The following is a 20,531-nucleotide window of genomic DNA, read 5'->3' on the forward strand; positions in this document are numbered from 1 at the left end:
ATCTCACCATTTATATTTTCTATATACATATATGACGATAATAAAAAATACAGAAATCTATATAAAAGTACTGTGTAGAATTCCCTCTTAACTCTGTAAGAAATGCGGATCTAATTATTTAAAACGATAGTACGCTGACCCTTTCTTACTTAAAGTAATTTCATATCACATATTTCCTCCCTATTTGTAGAAGGGATTTAACAAACCGATAATCGGTATTTAACAAATCGATACCTAACGAATACACAGAACGGAAAAACGTCGATAGAATAGAGTGATAAAGCATTCGCGTAGACGTTCAAGTATGAAATACTATTTATGAACTGTAATAACTAATTTAAATATGGTAATTCTACGACTATGTCATCTAAGATTTTATTGGGCTTCGAAAGTGTTAAAAAGGAACAAATACCTGAACTTCGTATCCATTATTTCTTTGAATCGTAACGCTTCGAATGTTTCAATATTTTATTATAATAATTACTCCTCGTATCGTTGTTTTAATTCTTTTTATTTTATCATTGTACATGAGTCAAGAGATAGCTTTTTTTTTTTTCATGATTATCGACTTGAAAGAGAAGAAAAAAGAAAATGAAAATTTTACTCTTGACGGGGCATCACGGAGAAAATGTGGTCTTTTAACTTCTACTATCGCTTACCTTCTCGATTCATTTTCCAAACGATCGCCTTTCGTTACACGATAATTCGATCGTTAAGCAATCAAATTGCCTTTTTTTATATATTTTTTTTTATTTTTATTCTCCTTTTCGTACTCTTTCTGTTTTACTTTTTTTTTCTTTTTTTTTCTTTTTAATAAGGACGAATTATACGATAAAAATTCTTTCATTCGTTCGAGCAGAATGTTCCTGGTTCGTTTGAGCGGAACGCTATTTATACGGTCTTTGATATTTTCTTGATTGACTTGACGTTCCTTGATGGTCGTTGACAAAAAAGTTTCAAATGTACATAGGACTGCTTATAAGAAGAATCCTTGTAAACTGTATTTAATATAATTTTTTCCAAGAATGGATGTGCTCTTACATTTGTGAATCGGTTGAAAAAGTCAAGAAGAAAAGATTAAAAAGGACAAAGAAAAAAAAAGAAAGTTCTTTTGTTTCCTATTTTTTTTTCTATCGTTCGCTTTTTTTTCACGGCTACTACCTACGTATCGTTATCAATGCAACAAAAATAGTTCTTGTTTATTCCATTAAATAATACACGGCACGTGGGAGGGAATAAGAAAAAACATATTTAAGAGTATCAAGATTCTTTTCAATATTTCTCAAGGATCTTTTTGGGGATATTTTTCGGTTTCTTGTTTTTCTTTTTTTTTTCTTGTTCTCTCAGGGAAATATCAAAGTTAGACATCAACTCGATCTTTCGTAGCGGGTAGGCGTTCATTCGTAGTCTCATAAAAAAATCACTTCCATCTTACGAATCTCGTTGTTTTTCCTGTTGTCGAATATCGGAAAATATTATAGCAGTTTCGAGTACACCGTTTTATAAGTCGTTTTAATGTACGATATCATATTAAAGAATTAAGAATAGGTGTACGATTTTTCGTTCTACCTATCACCTATCACCTATTAAATAAATAATAAATCACGTATTAATTTTTACATCACGTTTATTAAATAAATAATAAATCATTGTTATTATATTATTACGAAAGAAATGTATAAAAGTCATAACTTTCTTGTGTATGAGTAATTCTCATATAGTAAGTCAGTTACATAAACTCATCCTTCAATATTTTTGTTTTCAACGATTGTATTATGAGTAGGAAAATGGAATATATTAGGTATCTTTGGATCTTCTTTTTCGCAATGATATTGAAACGCTGGGATATTGTTATTATGCACATTTATATTTTGCCGAAGACGCAATGCTACATCGGTCTAGGTTATTTCAAGCGTGGATGGAATACCAAACCGAAGAAAATTTCGTTTCGCGGAAGGACAACAGAAAGGAAAAAAAGAAGAAGAAAAATATCTTCTACGGTGATCCATCAGATTTTGCAAAAAGCTACGAAGCATTTCAAGCATATCCGCAAACTCGACTACTTTCTCAATCTTGTTTTATCTCCGTCAATTAATATAAATAAATAATTGCTGAACGGAGAGAGCCGAATTGGTTGCGAAGATATGATCTCTAAAATTGATTAGAATTATCTTTCCAGAAATGCGTAAATTATTAGATTTTTATACATTTTTCTTTTCAAACGATTTTCCTAGACTTTCTCATAAATCTAATTCGAATCGAATAATAGAGCGATAATTTCGATCCCAAAGAAGTTTATTTCTCTCGTTCCTATAAATACTTGTATCTATTTTTAGCTGTGAACGTTTCTACAATGTTTTCTCTTCGCGCCAATAATAAAGCGTACGTGACATCGACAGAGAGAAAAAGAGAAAGAAAAAGAGAAAGAGAAAGAGAGAGAGAGAGAGAGAGAAAGAGAGAGAGAGAGAGAGAGAAAGAGAGAAAGAGAGAGAGAGAGAGAGAGAAAGAGAGAGAGAGAGAGAGAGAGAATCGATATTGAAATATAATTTTAACGATGGTGATTGCAAAATAGCGGATCTCTCGTGGTCATTTAAAAAATGCGGAATTGTTTGGTCGGGCTATATGAACTGGTTGGCATTTTGCAATATGTCGAAATTTACGTTTTGCCGAATTTTCCACGCGTAACGCGTTTTAATCTAGGACACGTGCAAATTTTACGCGTTGAAAAGATCGTTCTTTTTAATTCCGAATTTCTTTTTTTCTTTTTTTAATTGTTCGGATAGATGTGTTTTAATGTTAGATCATATCTAGTTGCATCATATGATATAAAGATATATAAAGATATAAAGATATATAAAGATATAAAGATATATAAAGATATAAAGATATATAAACGTCAAATATTTTTTTTCTTCTATTACGAAAATTAAAAAAAAAAAAAAGAAAATGAAAAAAATAGAAAAAATATAAAGAAAAAAACAAAGGATTAAATATTAAACGATGTCCAATATAATTTCACTTATTGTTAGACACCATTGTTATAACGTTACATCGATTGTTACAACGATTTCACTGATACACCCAGATAGGATTATTTTTAAATAGTATGAAATCGTGATATAAATCTGAAATTGTTGTGTATAGAGCACACGATAGAATTGTCGAGTTCATATCGATCGGCACCAATCTTACGCAAAATATATTATATCTCCCTTTTGTAGTTCTCTTTCAAAGAGAAAAAATCAAGTTGATATATGAGTCCGAAGCTTAACGAAAAAAAGAAAAGAAAAAAAGAATAAAAAAGAAGAGAAGAGAAAAAAAAGAAAAGAAAAGAAAAAGAAAAAGAATGACAAATGATTGTATTTATTTGCGTTCATTTATTTATTAACGAAAGAAATGTCAACCAGCATAAAGTACAAGCAGTATTTCGAGAGAGGAAAAGTTCATCGGAGTTTGAAGGATTCACGGTTCAATAAGAGTAAGCGAATTGGCCGATCAAAAACACGCACTTTCTTCATTTTTCTTCCTTTCCCTAGTAACGTCTTTCTATAATATCTCATCACAATTTTTTTTCCCGAGATTTAACGAGTATAACCAAAACGAAATTTGTACCTAACAATTTATCAGGTATTTTAGTAATATATATTCTGAAGCGTCTAAGAACGAAAAAAAAAAGAAAACAAAGAAGAAAGAGAAAGGAAACAAATACAACAGAAAAAGAAAAGAAGGAAAAAAGAGCCAATTTTCTCTCTTTCAAAATTTTCCAAGTTTCTTCTCGAGAGCAATTCAACGGGGCGATCATGTGAAAAAAATTCAAATTCAGTTTATGAAGTTAATTTAATAAGAACAGGAGAGAAGATAATAAAGAAGAAAAAGAGAGCACCTTCGTTAGAGCTCGATAGGTCGTTAGTAGTTTGAGAATAAAAAAAAAAAGAAAAAAAGAAGAAGAAGAAAATATAATTATGTATCAATCAAAGTTACGGTGAGAAAGATAGAGTGGAACATCTATCATAGCATAATTTCGAATTTTGATCTTGATCCACGAAAAACTCTATATGCTTTTGTATAAGCGAAGACGATATTTTTTCACTTTTTGCCTTCTCGTTCGTACGCATGAGTAAGTGCTTGTCTCTTCTTTATCTCTCTCTCTCTCTCTCTCTCTCTCTCTCTCTCTCTCTCTTTCTCTCTTTTTCCAACGATCAGATTTTTACATAAAAGAGAGGTCTTCGATCGTATACTCTTCCCTACGTATCTATATCTACGTTCGCCTATTCGCTCGCGCACTCGTTTTCCTCGACTTACCACATGTTGCGCCTTGGTTAGTGCGTGGGGCGCAAGTCAGAGCCACCAGGGGAGCCCGGGCCATCAGGATAGACTGAATCTCAACCCCTCGGCTCGATCAGTTACGCGAATGCCTGCGAACCTATCGCGAGCGTCCGAGAATTTTATTTGCGTGCAAACTCACTACGTTGAAACGATTTTTCTCCATCTTTCTCTCTCTTAGTCTCTCTTACTTTCTCTTACGTTCTCTTACTCTCTTACTCTCTCTCTCTCTCTCTCTCTCTCTCTCTCTCTCTCTCTCTCTCTCTCTCTCTCTCTGTTTATTTGTTTCTTTTTCTCACATTTTTTTTTCCTATATCAACAAAATATAATAAGAGATTTGTTAAATATTTTTATTTTTATTGTATAAAAGAAAGAGACAACAAAAAAAGATAGGAAGAAAGAATAAACAAAAAAAAAAAAGAAAAAAGAAACCAGATAAAACTGTCCTCCTTATAATTTTTTCTTTGTCTGTGACAAGTCGTGGGATTTTTTTGTTTTCTTCTTTTTTGTTTAGTCTGTCATATTCCTAGATCGGCGGTTGTTCTTTTTTTTTCGGTGTGACAAGTGTGATCTCGCGAGTGATCGAAGGACGATGCGCCGGAGCCAGTGAGCAGAAAGATCGACTTTCTCGATAAGGTCCGTATTCTTGAAGAAATCAGTGACCGTTATTGATCATTCAATTTTACCAAGAGATCTTGGATCGAGAATTTATCGTCCGAATTATTTCTTCTCTGTTTTCTTTTTCTTTTATTTTCTTCTCTCTCTCTCTCTCTCTCTCTCTCCTTCCTTTTCATTTCTTTATTTTTTTAAGTGATCATTGAACGAGTATGTGTATATATCGATTGATCAAAAACGCACAAATATAAACGAGCAGGCCGCTTGTTCGATAGAGAGATAACTTTATACGAAATGATGTCAATGATGATCATGACGATGCATGTATATATATATATATATACACATACATACACACATATATACATAGATTATTCGGTACTTATTCGCTAGCTCGTTCGCTAGCTCGTTCGCTCGCTTGTTTGTATTATATCGACGTATGGATCTCGTTTTCGATGAGAATTATATACGTCGATAATCGTTCTCTCTTTCTCTTTTGTCAATAGATAAATGTAACATCGTATACATAACTCCTTCTGTTTGTAAAAATAGTGATCAAGTAAAGTAATCGAGTAGATTGTATAATATTTGACCAATTATATTCGAATTACATTCATGTAAATTGTGTGAGAAAGCAAAGTCATAAAAGAAGTTTCTTGTTCGAGAACGTCAGTTAGTCGAATTAGTTTGTAAAAACTTGTTAGACATAAAAGAAATACAATGCTTGGTACAAATAATTAAATCTCGATTAAAGTTTTCGCAGAGTTTTTAAATAAAAAAAACTTTCGAACAATTGATAGAAGAAGATACATATACTTTTAATCATCTTTATTTTGTTATTTGTTTTTTTCTTTCGTTCCCAACGAATTCATTAATTTTATAAACTGAAGTTTGTAATACGCGGCGAAACAAGATATGGCGTTGCACGTTTAATTGCACGATGAAATATTCTTTGGATGCAGATGGCTACCGCAAATCAATGCGGTGGTTCCATAACTTCGAGTTTATTCCATACCTACATACGTACATATTTCGTGTTACGATGATAACATCTGTAACAATTTACTACGAATAGTTTGTATTACGTAAAAGAATAATTTTTTTGTATTTCTACATTGATGAATACAGGTGTTCAGTAAACGAAAGTAGAATGAAACGAAAATACGTGCAGCTTCGTTATCAATTTTGATCGTTCTAACGAGTGGAAAAGTTCGCTTATATGTCGGACATGCATCTTTTGCCGACGTTGTTATACTTCGTGCAAATTTAACGTGTATATATATATATATACATACATACATATATACATATATACTTATATACATATGTACATATATACATACATACATATACATATATATTTACACATCTTCGTCATACGCTTACGTTTGTTTGTTTTTTTTTTAATTTAAACGAATGACCCTAGTAATTAGACTACGGGAATTGTTAAACGCATCGAACGAAAAACGCATCAACGCGTGAATTATTATCGTTATACTTTACACGTCCATTTATTATTACTATTCTATGTAAATGTGACAGGTTTTTTTTATAATTTTACGAGGTATGATGCATTCAGATATTTTATTATGAGAATGTTTATTATTTATTGGTGCTATTAAATGCAATCCGACAATTCATTAATTTTATTTTTTCTTTGACATTAACTGTTTCACTGACGAAGTTTCGGATTAAATGAACCGCTTTCGAAACTATTTCGTAATTTTCTAAACGGTCTAAGTGTAAACGAGAAAAAGATAACAGCGTTATTTCATATGTAATTTCATATATATATAATTTCATATATAATTTGATCGCGGTGTTAGACAATAAGATAAGAACGAAACGAGAAAGGTGAAAAGATAAACATTTATTACAATTTCTCTCTCTCTATGTCTCTCTCTCTCTCTCTCTCTCTCTCTCTCTCTCTCTCTCTTTTTTCTCTCTAGCACCTTCTAGTTTATTTTGTCATGTGACGAAAAACAAAATATCAAACGAAAAATAGATAGCAGCACAATTTTACCATGATTACTAAAGATGTAGAAAAGAAAAAAATAGAACGTGTTAATTATACTTTCTATAGGATAGAAAGAGAAAACTCTCGTTTTCGAGCATGTAAATCCTATTGCTTGTCAACGCTATGCAAGCTTGAATGTTACATATTTTTCCATACGTCTTTTCGTGATGCTTTTTGTGCGTGTTGACAGTAGAGGAGAAAAGGATGTTTCATACATATGCCTCTATATATGTATCTATGCATGCACACATGCATTTATGTACGTATATACGTATGTATGTATGTATGTCGACCGAAGGAATAAACGGAAGCTCTTATTCGATGCTTTTTACAGAGACTGCCATTACGACGAATTTCGAAGTCGTTTGGTTTTTTTTAATAATATACACGAGAGACCGAAGAACGATATTTTTGTCCGTCGCCAGACTGCGAATATCGTCTATTTATAAAATCGGCGAGTAGTTGTCATTAACGATAAACCTTGTTCCAGATCCACCTTACGTGGACTTGGGTCAGTATCTTCTTTAATTTTATTTTCATTTGCTATTTTTCTTTTTCTCTTTCTTGTTTCCTTTATCGTTATATTTTATTTGTCTATTTGAATCACAAGTAAAATACAATGTAACCTCACTAACTCGGGAATTGATTAAACTTTAAATAGCTTTTAGCCAGTGCTAGCTTTTATCAAATTTTCAATTCTGGTGTCCGATGATCATTTCTCTTTTCTATTTAAGTTCTATTGTTAAACGCGAGAAATTTTTTGAATAAATGGTATTTTTTCTCTTTTTAATCGATTATAATTTATTTTTACTTTTGATAATGTACAATAATATCGTAAACTTCGAACTCTAACGGAATGAACAAATTTATTAACTTTCTATTATATTTATCAACATTCTATATAATCGTATCTATTTATCTGAGTATATTTTTTTATCGTTGCTATAGTCGCAGGAAAAGCATTTTATTTTTAATTCATTCGAATTTAGAATATACTTTTTGTTAAATTAAAAAAAATACGTAATAAAATAAGAAATGAAGAAGAAAAAATTCAACTAAAAAAAAATCTTCGAATATATTTTGGACTGTTTAATATTTATCAATAAATCGTATTAAATTGGAATATCAAATGTATCTGTCTGTATCCAATAAACAACAAGATCTTTTTATATTATAGCTAAATCACGTGTTTCAATACAATATGTATTTTCTATTGGTTGAGTACGAAGAAGTGATTGAACTAAATGAAAAAAACGATGAAATTCAACGTGACTCGACCAAGGAAAGTGTGCGTCTCTACGAAACAAAAAGAAGAAGAAAAAAAAAGAGTAAAAAAATCTAAAATATCGATAAATTTAATACCTATTGTTAGAAACGATTGCGTAAGAACTTCTCAAATAAAAGGTAACTTTGTGAGACTTATAAGAATAATTATTTATAAGGATTCAAAGATTCATAATTATGCGAGCTTGAATGGGTAATTGTTTATGGCGTTAAACGTAACGATAATGATTCATGGAAAGATGAGAAAAAGCTATATATTATGATTTCTCCTCGTCCACGCGCAATGAAATAGCAACGAGTTGGAACGATTCCAGAAAAGCAACGGAATCGATGAACAATGCGCGTAACAATAGCACTTTGTTCGATAATGGAGAGCTTTCAATATTCGCTGACTTACAGGATTCCCCGACGAATCTTCCGTTTCCGTAAATAGAAAGGCTTTGCGTAGAATCGTGAAATTAAATGGACGAATATCTAAAAGATCGACCTGATTTATCATGAGTTAGAATTTTAATATTAAAAATCGTTGATAATCTTTATCGACGTAGGTCGTGACGTATTTACGCGAGTATGTACGTATATATTATATATATATATATATATACACACGAATAAAAAAAAATGTAAAATATTTATTCGTTTTTATTAACTTTTATTTAAAGAATTTGACAAATTAAAAAGAAAAAAGAAAAAGAATTTCTATTAAAAATATCAAATTTATTTTATTTAATTTATATAAGATATAGTTATGTAGGTATGTGTTGTACGTATATCGGCATAGATCTTTTTTCTCATTCAAATAAAACGGATAATTGTGAAAAATTATATAGGCACAAAGAGAGAAAAAGAGAGAAAAAAAGAAAAGAGAGAAATAGAGAAAGAAAGAGAGAATTGTAAAAATGGAAGAGCATTCGGCATGCAATTGCGTAATTGGGATCCCGAGGTCGTTCTTTTCTTTTATTGCTTGTTCCCTATATTATGAAATCTAACGACCGCCGTTCTAATTGAATTAATACAAGTACCACCAGAGCTTACCATGCTCGAGTTACATTATATATTCTCTCAAGTTATTCCGTCATTAAGTCTATCTACAAAATAGTCTATGATCGTTTCTAACAATATTACAATTTATGTAAATAGTATAATTTATATGAAACTTTTTTTTTTCATTTTTTTTTTTTTTTTTTTTTTTTTTAAATCGGATAAATCTTATGAGATAGACACGTAATTTAAATCGTGAATTAAAAGAAAATCATAATGTTCGCATCGAATCGGATTTCATTGTTTGTTTCATTTCTTTTTTTTTTTAACAATAATTTATTTGAAATTATTTATTAATATTCTGTATCAAATAACATACGAGATGTTCCTGTCGATCGAATTTTCTTTTAATTAATCCAATCTAATATCATATACTATAGATCGTTAAAGTGGAACTATCATTAGATTTAATAAGAAATTAGAATAGTAGTTACAAGAGAAAAAAAACAAAGTGTTCCGTTTTCCTTTCTTTTTTTTTTTATCCTCGATTAACTCTTAAAAAAGTCTCGTTTATGAAACGATTTCAATAAATAAATAATCGTAGCTCTGCTTTACTGCGTACGTATGTTAAACGACAGATGCGACACAGTTCGTAAAAAGGACTGACGATATCGATAAGTGATTACTTTCTTTTTTTTGCTTTGACCGAGATACGCTTTTATGTGTGGATGTATGCGTGTATATTTATATGTATATGTATGTTATCATTTATATACATTATATCATATACATTAACACTTCAACTTTATATCACCAAGTTGTAATACAGGTTAGGCCGAAAGTGTCCAGATGACTTCTTTTCATGATTTTTTTTTGGGCTAATCTTTTTGATTGAAAAATTACAAAATTTAACTACAGGCCTGAAAAATCTAGAAAACGATATTTAAAACTATCTAACTTTTGGCTCATTTAAAAATTTTTTTGTCAGTTCTGTATTGATTACTATTATAAATATTATACTATTATATATAAACAATGTAATATAATATATTTCTTGTATTAATAATTTAATACAATATTGTTTTAATATATTTATGTATATATAGTATATATATATTATATTATATAATAATAATTGTATATTATGTATTATTAATTTTGGCATTACTTATTAATCAAACTCAAAACTTCTACTTCTTGTTATGCATGTATGTATTACATACACTGTTGTCAAAATGGAAACAAGAATAATAAATGCATTTTTTTTAATGAACTTACAGATCCGTGCCGCAGATCACGCGGCGGGGCGGCCCCAATGCCGGTTAGGAAGGGCCTCCTCGCCCCACAAAATACTTTTCTCGATACAATCGCAACACGCTTCGATGGAACCCGTAAGTGCTATGAAATTTATTTAATCGCTATTGCATGTTACTTTATCATCTTTATTCTGCCAAAGCAAAAATATATTTTCGCGTGTGATATGAATCATTGATTGACAACATATATATATTGTTTTCAGTTATTTTTTTTCAGAAAATGACATACTCGTCAATATTTTAATACGATACGTTTAGCTTTCTGACAGGACTAATTTTTAAAAAACACGTTATTGTTTGTTTAACTTCAACTTGTATAGAACATAATAAAATTACGAATGAATTCGATCCTGATTATAAATATCAATTTGATATTTCAAAATATCAAAGTTCACGCGATCGGGAAATAATATACCATTAACGGGAATAATTATGTTTCGATTATCCCGGAATGAAATTAGAAGGGCAATTTAATTTGACATTCGATTTGACATCAAAGATTTATTTATTAATTTATTGATAAATCTTTGAAAGGACATGAAAATGAAATGAGTGCAATGAAGTCCATCGATTTAGACGTATGTTTTTTTTTTTTTAATTTAAACCTTTGTTAAATTTCGAACAAACATAAGATGTTCTTTTATTTTGTACAGCTAAGAAATGTGATAACAAAAAGAAATTATTTGAACAGAATGCGTACGAATATAATTTCTATTGAATTTACGTCATTCGTTACATTTACAATATTTTTATTATTCAAAATGATAGAACGAGTAAAAATAAAAAGAAATTTATTCCATTTTACTGTAAAAAACTAATGTAATGGTACTACGCTACTAATAATATTTAAATGCATTTTTATCAAATATGCACTTGTGCATAAGAATGTTATAATAATACATATATATATATATATATATATATATATATATATATATATATATATAAAACTTTGAGGATGTTTGAAAATCGATAATCGGATAATCGAATTTTATTTCAGAGTAGATAATATAGAATACAGCATGCAATATTTTTACAATTATTCGAACTAACAAAGAATGATGAAAATAGACATTTTTACAAAAAATCATATAAAAGATTGTAGCGTAAAAATTTGTGTGTGTATCTCTGTTTGGCATACAAAAGAGTAAAAGCCAGAATTATTAGTATTGCAAAGAAGCACTTATGATATTTCAATTACAACGTAAGATCAGGTATTAGTTTGTTGATATGAAAATTGATATGTGACAATAATACAATATGTATAACTTGTCTCATTGGACTTCTTTATTTGAAAATGACACATTATATTGAATTAAAATTTGCAGTTTTTAGTTTTTCATGTATCTACTATAAGAATTGCAGGTAAAAGTATGAAAGATTGACTTGTAATATTATTAAATGTATACTAATAATATTAAATACTAATGTAAAATATATTAGCATAATCATTTTGTTTTAATCAAAATTTGATTCATATTTATGATTGATTTTTAATCCGGTTGTAGATATATTTTTATAATCCTGCAGTTTACATCTTTTCATATATAGATGAATATCTTTCAATGAAAATATGTAGGTAGTTTAAATAGGTATCCATTGCAATTCCAAAGAAGCGCATACGTAATACGATATTCCAATTAAAATCCGACATTTTTAAATAAGAGTTATACTTAATAAGTTTATGAAATATTTTATCTTACTTTTCATTCATTATTTCCTTCGAGTTATCGAGCAACGAACCGCACGATATCTTTAATAAGTTCGTTCCATATTTCCTCATCTTTTTCGTAACTTCTTTCGAAGTCGTCCTATTTCCTCGACGACATATTCGATAATTGTAAGTTTATGAATGCAAGGTAATGCTCATTTCCATGCGATCGAAATTCGCAAAGATCGTGACCCTTATGAGTTACGAGCGATCAAATTCCGATCACGCGAAATAGAAGTTTCAAGTACTTATATTGAAGTATCCATTTTGCTCAATCGAAAGAAAGATTGATCAAATTTGATCATATGTTTTTTCTCTTTATCCTCTCTCTCTCTCTCTCTCTCTCTTTCTCTCTTTTTCTCTTACTTTTTTTTCGGTTAATTATCTATAAGCATTTCTTTTTATCTCGTAGATACACGTTTGTCAACTTTTTGTGAAAGCTTTTTGCTTAAAGCTTTGTAAATTTTAACGAAAAATTCAGATGTCAAGTATCGTCCAGAGACTTCGGAAAATTTTACGATAAACGTTTGACACAAGTGGTACTATCAACTAGTATTATTATTGTTTTAGGTACGAAATTGATTCCTCGTCGTTGTCTCTTGCTAGTTTCAACAGCTTTAGTCGAACTCACACGTGCGACGATGATACAAATCACAGATGTCCGATAACTGTCTACCGGCGATGAAATACGATTTGATACACGTCGCGAACTAGGAAATAATATTAGCTTTTTCCATTGCTCACATCGAATGTGTATGATCTTTTCGAAGTTGAGAAATTTATCGATAATATATCGTACTCGTTTAACGTCCTCATGATATGATTTTTTTTTTTTAATGAAAAGTATACAGGTTGGTCCAGTAATTATTACCACCTGAAATATCTCCATTTTTTTTTAGATGGTTTTATGGAAAAAAATGTTTAGAACAAAATAAAATTACTATAACAACATGTGATTGTAAAAAGATTATTTCGGTTTTTTTTTTTTAGATCATTTTTTACGAGATTACGAAGTCATCGGTATTTTCATAAAATGGCAACATATAATTTTTTTTTACATAAATAATTTGCCGCGCCATTCTGACTAAGAAAACTATTAGGATGAAATGTTAAAAAATAATTAGTTTATGAAATATTTTGAAAAAATGTCTAGTAATTCAACGAAACTGTAAGTAGTCGTAGTTTCTTTTTTTGTTAAAGTTAGAAAAAGATATTCGAAGAAGAAGATGAATTATTCGAGATAGACTATATATTCACGATTATATATATATATTTTTTTTCTGCAATCGCGATAATAAATGTTTATGTGCATTTGTCATAATAATAATGCAAATGCATAAATGTAAAAATAATGGAGATAATTGAGATGATAATAGTTATTGGACTACCCTGTATATTAGTATTTCAGATTTCACGTAAAACAATGAAATCTAATCTCCCTTTGTTCGGATGAAACAGAATATAGAGTAAGTACGTATTTCATGATCCATAAATAATGTACAGAGATATATGTACATATGTATATAATGCAATGTGAGTTTTCATGAGTTGTAATTAAAGACGGAAATATTTGAAAAATGTCTTTCCGGTGTATCCTGAATGAAAATAAAATCTTTCCTACTCGATGTATCATTATTCGAATTGAATTGTCTTTTGAGTATTTCTTGAAAAAATATTCACATCGTTGATCGTACATACATATACGTCGAATTAATTCGTTTTAATTTTATTAAACGTACGAAGAAAACAATTTCATGTATACATGAACATGTAATAATTCATAATTATTCCATCCGTCACGTTGATAAATATAACGAGTTTAGTCTTATCTTGAAATTATATTGACATTATGAATCATTTATGAGATTAAAGATATGAAAATATGAAAAATTCATTTAAATAATATAAATTTTCTCGATATTAAGAAAAAATATTTAATCAATAATGTTAATATCAAATGAACGTGTATTAATTATTGTGAAACACAGCAGCGTATCTATTGAATACTTTCATGATATAGAATCTGAGTATTAATAGAGGTACAGAATGGCATTAATGATGGAGGCGACTATACACTCATGGGACTAGTGTTCTTCGATTAAATCATGCGAAGATCGTACCAACTGCGATATACGTTTCTACTGTGTACATCCTTTGCTTACGTATTATTAAATTTATTTAATAAATATTATTTCAATCAAGATCTTTTACGACAAAATTATTTTAACAATCGTTCGTTCGATCAGAATATTTGTATTTTGTTTCAAATAAAGCCGTCAACATTAAACCGAATGTCAGTCGTAATTGAAAGGGTTTATACACGTACTATTATATATAAACGCTGACCAGAGCTCAACGATTGTTACGTCTACGCGTGTAGGATTTACATATATATATATCTATAGATATATCGTATCTATACTGAAATTATAAGCTAGATCAAAGTAAATATATTGACTACTGTTGAATCATAATTTTCGTTTGGTAATATCTGATATTACTGTAATAATATATTTTAACGATGTCTGTCTTATTTGTCTTTATAACGTTATCTTAAAAGATATAATAAATGATATAAAAAATGAATATGTAAGTATGTTATCAAACTTTCATTTAAGATTTTATAAATATCTTATTTTTATGAAATATCTGCGTTCATATGAATGATTAATGTTGTATATATAGAAGAGAACCAGGTCCTAGCTAAATTTATTTTGGTGCAACGTGTGCAACGTCAATTTTGGTAACGTTCGGTTGATATGAATTTGAATTAAACGCTTCTTCATGAAATCACAGGACGATCGAAATACAACGCAAGCTCGAAATTGATTATATTCGAAGCAGCTTGCACACCATGTTCATGCTAAATCATTTGATTAGTTTAAGGTTTCGTCCATTATCTTCAAAATTGATTCTTATGTATTCGAGCTCTTTATTTGTGTCCTTTCGTTCACCCTCCTTTAGAAACTTCCAAGAAAATAAGTTAATTCCAATAACTTTTATCGATACCAAGTTATAGTGATACGGAGGAGTCTACGAACCAAGAAGAATCTAATTATGAGGAATCAATTCTAGATGATCATCGTTGTCATCGTTTTCGTCCTTATCGTCGTCTTCACAGTCGTCGTCGTCGTTGTCGTCGTCGTGTTAATCAAATTATGGAAAAGTTGTGTCCATGACGAGTACTACAATTGTATTTTTCCTTCCTTTCCTGTGACGATAATAAAATTACAATCGTCGTACTTTTCAAAGTATTAAATCGTTGTAGATATGAACCCAAAAATCCATCTTAGGAAGTTAAGCATTCGACTTTAATCGGGATACGTCGAGAAACGTCGTTAAAAACAATCCTTCGAAATATTTTCCTTTTCCTCGAGAAGTTCTTTTTGTGTAAGAGTAATTTTCAAAACAAAAAAAAAAGAAAGATAAAAAGAAAGAAAATGAAAGAACATTTTGATCATTTATTATTTTAAATTCAGTAAGAGGATTCAATCCAATAAAATTCCTATTTGCATTTTATTCCTGACGACGTCCATCCGAAAAGATTAGACTAGATTAATATAATACATCCTGTTCTTAAGTCCCTCCATCAATCTAATGTCTTTTAAATATTATTCTATTCCGAGAAGCATTACGTCGAAACTTAATTGACAGATGTTATATTTCGATACAATGTTTATGTAATACGAATTGCCTCCTGTGTTATATTTTCTCTCGGACAGTTTCGACACCGAAAAATTCATATTGCATATTCAACAGTATAAAGCCGATTTCATAAAATCGCGTCATTGACTTTGAATCTTTTCTTGACAAGCTGTTTAAAATTTAACAGAGAGAATGGAAAATTCATCGCTACGTGTAAATAAGTAAATTAATAACGTATATTTTTATTTTTAATAAATAATACAACACGTGTGACTAAATATTCGTAAAGATAAAGAAAATAATGGAATGGAATGGAAAAAAGAAATAAAAAAGAAAAGAAAAGAAAAGAAAAAATATGGATGATCGACGATGTAATGTAATTCGACTCATACATATATATCGGAAGATTATAAAAGATATTAATATATATATATGACCAATTGTGATGAAAGTAAACTATTGTAGTTTAAAAGGAACAAGTTACAAAGGACTTTGCAATTAAACCTGCGGAATCTTCCGTCTCACGACGACTTCGCTTAAACATTAAACTCCAATGATGTTTCTATGTACTTTCGTTGCATTGCGAACCCTCGCTTTGTCTTTATTCATCAAGTAGATTGGTTGGTTGGTTGGTTGGTTGGTTAGTTGCTTGCTTGCTTGTTTCAGACTCGACGAACATTGAAGGCGCAGTCATGTAAAGTCTCGCTCTCTCGCGTTATTACATGTGAGGATATACTCGACCACAGTAATATCAAAAGCTCTTTCTGTCTGTCTTTCTACGTATCTTTCTCTCTCTCCCTTTTTCTCTTTTCCTCTCCCTTTCTCTCTTTTTTGTTCACTCTCCTTGATTTTCTTTATTCTTTCTCCAACGTATATTTCATTACCCTCAAGAAAATACCTACGTTTATGGCTTATTCCTTGTCTCTGTCTCTGTCTATCTGTCTATCTCCCTCTCTCTCTTCCTCCCTCTCTCTCTCTCTCTCTCTCTCTCTCTCTCTCTTATTCGGACTCTGGAGCTTGACCATATCAAATCTTCCTTTTTCTTCTTCTTTCTCTTCTTCTTCTTTCTCTTTTAGTCTCGTTTTTACTAGAGAAACTGTAATAAATTGTACAATACCGTCGTTTGGGAACGATTCCATAGAGTCCTCTCTCTTGCACGTGTTACTTCCGTATAATTCATCGTCCTCTTTTCTTCTTTTTTATTCTGAGTCACTTATTCGTAACGAACTATCTTTTAAGAGATATATACAATAGAATAAATCCGATTTAAAAATATATCTTTACTTCTGTACTTTGTGGATTAAATGATTTCTTCCTCTCTCTCTTTCTCTTTTTCTTTTTCTTTTTTTTGTTTTTTATTTTTTTGTTCTATCCAATCATTTTCTCTTATTTCTATTATCGTCACTTCCACGTATTAATATATATATATATATATATATATATATTTAATATATATATATATATATATATATATGTATATCCAAAATTATGAGATAGAACAGGAGAGAAATTATTTACCGTAAGAGTGAATCGTTATATAATGTCTATGTTCGTTAATTGAATCAGTAGGGTCAATTAAACGATCCGGTTTATTTTCAGATTGAGACATACGGAGGCGAATGTTAAAGCTCAAACTTCTTATTTCTTATAATGAAAACAGAGAGAACTGTTTTCTCTTACTTTCAGAACTTTAAATTCTCGGATGAATGATTCTCATAATTGTTACTTTCTTGCAATAAACTTCTCCTCGAGATTTAACATTAATTTAATCCTCTTGATTTGACATTACCTTAATATATATATATATATATATATATTTATATATATATATATATTTATATATATATTATTATTAATTATATATATTATTAATTATATATATTATATTAATAATATATATATATCCTAATACTATAGATCTATTTTCCTTTTAAATTGTCTTTTATGTAATTTCTCCCCTCCATCCAAAAAAAAGAACAAGAAAGATCTAATCTCAAATTAAAATAACAACCTTTTGCATATTAACGGGTACATGAACTTGACGAGTGTGAGAGTAATAACAGTTTCTTCATAAATAAAGTGCTTGTAGTTATTTTAAGCGTTCACTTTCTTCCTCTGGGTGTATTTGGCGTTTTGCCAATTGGGGTAAGGGATGGTTGACGACTGTTCAAACATTTGCTTGTATGTGCTGACCAAGTATTCTGGAAAAGCAATTGAAATATTCGTTTGTGATGTCTCTATGAAGATACGTCGCATCGTTTTCTCATCAGCTCAGCGCTGTAAACGGTTGACATTGTGAATACTTGAATGACATTATCTTTTTCCATTGTCTCGTAAAGTAATCTGCTGATTAAGATATGAGTTTTTGTTTATTTAAATTAGAAGGAATTTACAGAGAGAAGACGAAATTTGTATTATATTGTAGTTTCTTATATATGTCACTAGATATTGAAGATAATTAACTCTGTGACTATATATATTCTATCCTTCTTAAATGTTCTTTTATAATAGGAATCAGATTATTAAAGACTTGCATTAAATCTGATTTCAGATCCATATTTATATCTCTTTGACTTTATTTTCTATGGCTCGTGAAAGAAAGGATAAATATCGTTGAAAATTTATTGCGAGAAAAGAAAGAGCTAAAAAAAAGGTCATTCAGTGAAGATTCCTAGACGTCAAACAAAAAAGAAAAGAAAAAGAATTAATGCATTCTTATCGTTCCTATCAAACATTCTTCGTATATCTCGTATTATAATATAGTATTATAATATGGTATAAATATTTTATTTGAGATCACATTGTCAAGGTCGCAGACATTCAATTTTGAATTTCAATATATTTAATTCCAAATTGCCTTGTTCTCTCAGAAAATACGATACTGAAGTTAAATGAGATACTCGTCAAAGGTATCCTACGTGCTATAATTCGAAAGATTATATGTATATATGCGCAATAGGTCGCAAAAATTCCCCTCCATGGTGAAACCCCAAAAGATTTTATCTCGTTTTCTCAGAGCTAATGACGCATATTTTAAGTCCCGGTTTTCTCGCTTAAGGATATAAAGATTTGACTTTTGATATCAACGATTTTATTCCAGTATAGGGTAACATAATCTTACGACAAAGATTCCTCGTTGTATTAATTATTTCCTATCATCATTGATAATCAAGTAACACTTTAACGTGTTAATAGTCGTGAAGAAATTATATATTAATTATGTCGAACATATTCATCTATTATCTATCATAACTTTTTGATAACAGAAGACATAGAAAAAGAAGACAAGACTTTACTCTTATTAGAAAATATACTTTCTGTCTCCTAAATGCTAGTTCAACAACGTGTCGTATGAGATCATTTATTATAGTAAAATATTATAGATTATATTATAAATTTGTGAATTTATAAAAAGATTAATAATTGTATATCGCTGGTTCTTAGACTGCATGTTTTGAACAAAGGTCGAATTTTTTACGAAATAAATTTCGTTTACTTATATTGGTAATTTGAGAAATATAAAGGGAGATAAAAAAAAATCTGTTTTAAGTGATAAAAAATTTGATTTGGCGAATCAACACAGCCGGCAACCAGTGATTAAGGGATTAGTTTCTTTAGGAACTCACAAATTTATAATATAATTTATAATATTTTATTATAATAAATAATCTCATATCGTAGATTATTGAATTTGACTTTGAAATTTTCTTTATCATTTTATCCGAAAAAAGTGGTTTCATATGATGTGCTCCTTCATATCATACAAATCAGTAACAGTACTTTTTCAGTAGATTCAGCTCTTTATGAGATATTTCAATTTTTCGGGATAAACAGTAGACCTTGTGTGTGCGTGTATATATATATACATTTTTTCGTATATATTTCTTTTTCATATATATTTCTTAGCAATCCTATTGAGTACAGTTTGATATGAGACGGTGAAAAGCTATTGGAAGTTTCGTCAGATACGTACACTTATCGAAAAGCTTTTTCCAGAAGCCATGATTTTCGAATGGTACGTTTCGTGCCACGAACAGCTGATGTATGAAGGGGATAGAGGAGGCTATTCCCTTTGCCGTAACTAACATGTGATAGTTCCCTATAATATGCTCTTGCATTTTGCCGTTACGTTCGTCGACCTCGAACAATCTCTAGAATATTAATTCGATATCGACGCCATAAGAATCGACTTTGTTTCCGATGTCGTTTATTTTTACATCGTACAACTATAAGTCGATGAAACTGTCAGCGTTCATAAACATAAATTTCTTTGCACATTCTATCGTATATTTAATGAAATAATGAAAAAATGTCATAATTAAAATTCTAAGAATATTATCATTTAATTCGTCTTATATCGAATGGGTATCAATCGATCTTTTAACGTTTGTCGATAGAAATGTGTGAAGATTTTGAAATTTTAAATTGTTCCTATATTGTTCGATCTATCTATTGTAGAAATATTTTAAAATTGGTAAAAGTTATATCGATAGAAGTTTAAAGTTCGATATTATGTTAACCAATAAGATAACGATATGATAATATGTATTAGATTTTTGATTTCATTTAATTAGATATTGTGTAAAAATTCTTTCATTATTTCTAAGCAATTAATTTAGAATCGTTAAATTGTTCATCG

The 20,531-nt window shown here is 29.7% G+C and overlaps 1 protein-coding gene across 3 annotated transcripts in view; it reads left to right on the forward strand.

Moving 5' to 3' along the window:
* Positions 1–4,606: 4,606 nt before the first annotated feature.
* The window catches only part of Elk (Eag-like K[+] channel), a 54,595-nt gene continuing 38,670 nt past the window's right edge, over positions 4,607–20,531 (forward strand). For all 3 annotated transcript variants that reach the window (XM_035886228.2, XM_035886231.2, XM_085659970.1), the window contains exons 1-2: positions 4,607–4,959; positions 10,501–10,611. In XM_035886228.2, the coding sequence (XP_035742121.1) occupies positions 10,536–10,611 (76 nt within the window). In that variant the 5' untranslated portion in view covers positions 4,607–4,959; positions 10,501–10,535. The remainder of the gene's footprint in view (positions 4,960–10,500; positions 10,612–20,531) is intronic.

This window comes from Vespa mandarinia, chromosome 1, assembly GCF_050613455.1.
Source record: "Vespa mandarinia isolate Hongniang chromosome 1, ASM5061345v1, whole genome shotgun sequence".
Classification (NCBI taxonomy): domain Eukaryota; kingdom Metazoa; phylum Arthropoda; class Insecta; order Hymenoptera; family Vespidae; genus Vespa; species Vespa mandarinia.